General features: G+C 33.6%; 1 protein-coding gene across 1 annotated transcript; it reads right to left on the minus strand.

The window, feature by feature from the left end:
• Positions 1-4582: 4582 nt before the first annotated feature.
• Positions 4583-5150, minus strand: LOC141691437 (uncharacterized). The gene is made up of 2 exons (XM_074496176.1): positions 4938-5150; positions 4583-4894 (listed from the first exon to the last, which is right to left on the minus strand). The coding sequence occupies exons 1-2, from the start codon at positions 5148-5150 to the stop codon at positions 4583-4585; spliced, it is 525 nt and encodes a 174-aa protein (XP_074352277.1).
• Positions 5151-6920: the final 1770 nt, after the last annotated feature.

The following is a 6920-nucleotide window of genomic DNA, read 5'->3' on the forward strand; positions in this document are numbered from 1 at the left end:
TCTTCTAGAAGTTGGGTGTACCTTCCAAGCAACTGTTTGATACTTTCACCGGAAAGAGATTTAAACTCCTTATACTCAAACATCAGAAAATTCAATCTATTCTTGTCTTTAGTTCCCTCCACAATAGGATGGTTTCCCACATGTGTTTAGCACTAACACAATCCTTAATCCATTGACTCAACTAAAATTGATCGAAGAATTGCATCCAAAGAAACTAATTATGTATCCCTATCAGTGTATTCAGACGGATCCTTTGGGATAAACTCTTGAGGAACTCTACTGTCTGAATCTGTAGTTATAGAAATGTCCTTTCTTGATATAAACGAACCACTCTCTACAATTCCCTTGTAATCATGGTTTACCACTGAAATAAATAGAGTGATCTTTTTCGTCCACAATTTGTAGTTGTTTTCACTAACATTAGTGAATGAAGGAACCTTGATTCCATTAACTGTCTGAATACTCATTTTTTCAAATCTGTGAAAATTCTGTGATATAACGTCTCAAAATATGATAACCCAAACAGTCAAAATCCACCAATACCAATCTATCAACCAATCCATAATAATCACGAACACTACGACCACAAATTAATCCAAATCAGATCTACACACCAGAAGCACTCCCAAACTCCGCAATGACCAAAACCAACACAGAACTTACTAATCTTACGAATCTGATATGTGTATCGATCAATAGGCTCTAATTCCAATTGTTAGGTCTGAAAGATACATACAGAGGGGGGTGAATTTATGTTTTTCATTTTCTAAATTAATTGCAGCAAAAAATTAAACTCGAAAACAAAATATGTAAACACAAGGAGATTCACGGAATAATTCTTGTTATTAAGAAATTAAACCGTAAGGGTTGCTTACAGCTCCAAATATAAATAATTCGAAGCAACAAATATAGAGAGAACCAAAAATAATAACTATCAATCTAGGATTCTATCTATCACTCTAAGAATTCAAAGCTCTCATCAAAAGATATTGAATACAATCAAGGGAGCTTTAAACAATGAGTGTTTCAAGTTTGTAAGGCTTTAATTGGTGTGGAACAAATTGGACATGACTTTCCCTTGTAAAATGAAGCTTTTAAGAAGTGCTGAGATTAATTTGAAAGAACTTCACACTATTGAAAATGGAGGAGATATAGATCCAATTGCTGCTGATTTGATTATATAGATTGGTAGGGTGGAGAGAGAAGAGGCTACGTGGCATAACCAGGACCAAGCAATTTGAATTTACAGCTTGCAAGAAATAACTTGCGACCCATAATTTTAATGCAAGTGGCGAATAGGAAAATCACAACCTGCGACCTTGATTTAATTTCCCAACCCGCGCTTGTCAATCTCTTTTATTTTTCTTACTCAACAGGCGACATACAGACAGACTTTACCAACCTGCGCTGAGTAAAAATAGAAGGAAATTTCATTTTGCTTTATTTCTGAATTAACCTACGACGCATATAAGGGAATGCCCTGATTCCTTTCTTTTCGATTTTATGCTGCGACTTAGAATCAAGCTGCGATTTATAACATCAACAGGGCACATGTACTGCCTTTTTGTTTCTCTTTTAAACACACAAACAAAAAGCAAGCAGGAGTGTTTCCTTTCCATTCGATTCGTTCAACATGCTGGCCAGGAGAAGGTATCAGTCACGCGCGGAAGATACAAGGTAGAAGAGGAGCGTTTGGGTGCCACACGCGCGTGGGTTTGTCCGGACGAGAATAAAAAACAGCTGCCAATCTTTATTTCTTGTACAATCTGTTTGTTCATTTCTTTGCTCAAAGAAGGCTGATTTCTTTTCTGGTTTTTTTATTTGAATTCCATGCGGGTCCCACCACGTTTCAACTGCGCGCAAACAAACACAACTGTTTCTCCTTATTCGCCTTCTTATTCGAATAAACACTGCTCCACAGCTTCCCTTTTATTTTTTATTGAATATAAATTTCCTGTAGACCAAGTGCATGCATGCAAATAAGGATCAAAAAAATAATTTAAACATTTGATATTTAAATATTTAATAAATAAATAAAATTTTATTTTATTTATTTATTTGATTAACAATCAAATATTAAATTATTTTTCAAAAAGTTAAATAATGATATTAATTTAAATAAATAAATGTTTTGAGTTTCATTTATTCATTTAATAAAAATCAATTTTTAATTTATTTATTTTAAAATCAAATTGTAATCTAAAATTAAATAAATAAATGAGGTAATTTCCATTTATTCATTTAATAAAAAATCAGTCATTGATTTAAAATAAGTCATGTAAATCCTCTGGCTGTACTCCTCTGTATATTCAAGCCTTCTAATCTCTGTGATTTTGTACGTGATAATATTTCCAGACTCCTCGAGTACAAAAACCACTTAACAGTATTTCTAAAAATAATACTCTATTTTCTTTCATGGATAACTGATGTCTAGTGCACGGGTCTGGTTCACAGATGACTAGTTCCGCTCTCAGGTCTTTGTGTTATACCCGTATAAACCACTGTTAAGTCTTCTACCAAATATAATCAACTTCACCAAGAATCCTTGAGGTCTTCACACTGATTCTGATAACTGCTTCGAATGACTCCAACCTTATTTCTCTGATGCCTGAACATATTAATGAACTTCATACGGATCACTGTTGATGTCTTCTTCACTGCAGCTAACAAATCCTTTTGTGCATATACCCAATTAAACAATCTGTACTGATCCTAGTGGAACATAGATTATTTTAAAGTCCTTGTTTTATGTTGAGTTATCCAAACTAGTATTGTTGAGTTAAACGTACAGCTTCAATCTTGCTCAACAACATTGTCTTAACTTAGCATATAAATGTTTCTCTTTTAAGGTTTGCAAAACTATCCTCAAGTGTTGTTCGTGATCTTGAGCAGTTTTGGAGTAAATGAGTATGTCGTCAATGAATACTATAACAAACCTATCAAGAAAAGGTTGGAATAACTTATTCATCAACTCCATAAACGCAGTCGGTGTATTAGCATTGTGCAAGACATGTCTTAACATAACAAGACTAAGTCATATTGACAATCCTAAAAATTAGTTGACTTGTAATAATTTTTGTAATCTGTAAATGTGTTCTTTGAGTCTGTAAAAATGATTAGAAGACTAGACTAGAATATTTTTCTATGAACAACCATCAAGCTAATGAATAAAGCTCTGGAAGATGATCAAGCATGATCATGCCTCATAATGAAGATACAAAGCTTGAAGAAGAATAATGTTATAGATTGAAAAATGTTCTAAATCAGATATCGAGAATTCACAGATCAAGGAATATCAAGAAATCATATTGAGAACTATACAAACCTATCGAGAAGTCATGTCGAGAACTGTCCAAGCCTGTAGAGAAGTCATATAGAGATGAAAGAAATAGAGAAGTCTCTACAAGCTATAGAGATCTCTATTGCGAAGTCATGTAGAGATGTGGATATATCAACAAGTCAAATACATGTAGAGATATAGAGATATCGATGAGTCAAATACATGTAGAGACATGGAGATATCGACAAGTGAAATGCATGTAGAGATGTGGAGATATCGACAAGTCAAATGCATATAGAGATGCGGAGATATCGACAAGTCAAATATATTTAGAGACGCGGAGATATTGACAAGTCAAATGCATATCGAGATGTGGAGATATCGACAAGGCTTTTTTGTAATTAGAAGATCTCGATAATAGTTTTATTTACATAATACAATTATCATGAAGATTCCGAATCGCCAGTCAACAAACCATTTTATTATTAGAAGAATGCAAAGATCAAGGGCCAAAATAAAATGGACAATAGAGTGTAATAGCTCTGGAATATTTTCTGCAGATCAGTAGCACTTAGAATAGATATAGACAAAAGATCTTTAAAAATTGTGTTAGTCTATTTTAGTCCAATTCCTGTAAATTGTGCATGCTGGTTTATAAAGCGTGTCATAGGTCCTTTGTCTGGAAGTAACAAAAACAGTCTAGATCTATTGTATTCTCTCTGAAGTAGAAAATAAGTTCTAATTATTTAAGAATTTAGATTTTTAGCACAACACAGTTGATTTTGAATAAAGATCAAGCGAGTTTTGATAATTGTTTCATATATTTTTTACAATTAATTAATTATCACCACAAACGTATTTTAGCTATTGAGTTCACCAAAGCCTAAAGCACTTAACTTGATTTACTAAAAATAAATTTAAAGAAATGAAGAACACACATTCACCCCTCCCTCTATGTGTATTTCACACCTAACAATTAGTTAATCCAAAATGCATAACTAGAAACTCAAAATGACCATATCTCGTTCTGAAAACAGTCTTGGGAATATCTTCTTTTGCAATTTTTAACTTGTGGTAACCTGATCTTAAGTCAATATTCGAGAAAATATATGCACCTTGTAATTGGTCAAACAAATCATCCACTCTTGGTAATAGGTACTTATTCTTAACTGTAACCTGATTTAACTTGCAGTAGACTATACATAATCTCATGGTACCATCTTTCTTCTTAACAAACAATACTAGCGCACCCCAAGGTGAAATACTTGGATGAATATATCTTTTTTCCAGTAAATCGATCAATTATTTCTTTAAATCCTTTAATTCTAGTGGTGCCGTCTGATATGGAGAATTCGAAATTGGTGTTGTACCTGGAAGAAGCTTAATAGAAAATTCTATATCTCTATCGGGTGGCATTCGTGACAATTCCTCTAGAAATACATCTGGAAATTCCTTAATCACTGGAATATCTCCAAGTTTACTCGTAGTTGCATTAGTGTTAATCATATGTGCCAAATAAGCATCACAACCATTTCTAATCATCTTAAAGGCTTTCATAGCATAAACTAAGCAACTCAGTATAGTTTGACGATCACCGCAAAATACTACTTTGTTCTGACCAGGAGAATCAATTAAAACTTTCTTAGTATCAATATACCTTAGCATGATGTCTAGATAACCAATTTATTCCTAATATTATATCAAACTCATGAAAAGGTAAAACTATCAAATCTGCATACAACTTTGCTCCACTCATCTGAATAACACAATCTCTATATTCTTTGTCTACAACTACGACCTCGCCTAGTGGATTATGAACATTCACCTTAGAATCTAATATGTAAGGATTCTTGTGCATATGTGATGTCATTTTAGATTATTTGAAAGAATATGTAGATTCAGGATCAATAAGAACATAAAATTTTAAGTTATGGAAAAGAACTTTACCAGTGATTACTTCCGGTGCCGTTGCATCTTCATCCCTGGTTAATGAAAAAACTCGTGCATGTGTAAGTGGATTGGAACTTTGAGTTTCAGACCTGTTACTACCTCCACCCATACCAACAGATTTTCCTCGACCTCGACTAAAAGATGTTCCACCTCCTCTAGTCCCTGTGTTTTGCACAGTTGGTTCTGAAGCGAATGGTCTTGAATTTGTTCTTTATGGGCATCCATCACAAAAATGACCTTGTTCTCCACAGAAATAACATCCTCCCGTATTTTTTTTACATTCTTCAATATGTTGTCTTCCACAATGTGGGCATGTAATTCTTGCTTGTATAGTTGAGGGTTGATTTCTATTTGCATTCCCAGAAATAGATGACCTTCCACCCCTAGATCCAAAAATACCTCCCCGTATAAATGATTGTGCAAGTGAACTAAAGTTCTGAAGTTTACCCGATCTTCCATAAAATTCACCTGAAAATCTCGATCCTTTTCTTTAGGGCCTCTGAAAACAAGTTGTCATTTTCTTGATTAGATCTTCAGCTCTGATGGCTACAACTGGCAAGTAAGTGTAAATACAAAGATCTCCAGGAGTAATCTTGCTTCGAATATCATATTTGAGACCTTTCTCAAACGCCTACATCGATCCATTTCATTTGAGACCATAGTCATGGCATAATGAGATAATTATGTAAACTTTAACTCATATTCATCCACACTCATAATACCTTATTTCAAAGTCAAAACACTCTTTGATTCTCATCCTTGTATATCTCAGACATATACTTCTCTCTGAATTCACATAGAAAATCATCTCAACTTAATATTGGTGGTTGCACCGCTGAGTCAGGAACTGTTTCCCACCAATCATATGCATCTTCTTGCAGCAATGATACTGCATAATCAAACTTCTCCTCTGGAATACAATGCATCATACTGAATACTCTTTCAGTTATTTTCAACTATTTTTCTACTTCATCGGGATCTAGTTCCGGAGAAGTCAATTGCCACCAACTTCCTGAATTTGTTATAGTACTTGTGGAGTATGTGATCCACTTCTAGATTGATGATCAGCTACTCCTTCACTCTTTTGTGCAATGGGAACATGAATATCTTGATTCATATCCATAGACCTATAAATATGTACATATATGTTAAAACTATATAATTATAGCGTATCTCATGCATATGAATATATATGTCCTAAGAATCATAACCCTACTTCGATACCAACTAATTGTGTCACCCTTGTACCTTATAGTATTTGAATAGTTCAATCCAAATAAACGTATACTCATAAGACTAAACATATCCAAGTGCTCAAATTTTAAATTCACAAAAAAGTATTTATTACAAATATAAACCCGCGTTCCTTGCTTAAGTTATACAAACAGAGTTTAACATAAAATATTACAAGTGGCTGCCAAAATACTCATCTACATATAGCTATATATATAAGTGTTGAGGAGTGGGGAGTTTGGAGTATTAGCTGGCCGGCCTGTAACTTAAACTTGTACATATTAAACTCCAAACTCCATATCAAGCAAAAGTCTAACCTTTAAGATCATCTGAAATGTATATACATTTCCGTGAGTCACAACTCAGTCAATATAAATTAAAACAGCTTAGTCTATGGAAAGTCATGCACATATATAAAATAGTTAAGTGCTTATGTTATGAACATTTATGCATATGC

Source organism: Apium graveolens, chromosome 10, assembly GCF_009905375.1.
Source record: "Apium graveolens cultivar Ventura chromosome 10, ASM990537v1, whole genome shotgun sequence".
Lineage (NCBI taxonomy): Eukaryota > Viridiplantae > Streptophyta > Magnoliopsida > Apiales > Apiaceae > Apium > Apium graveolens.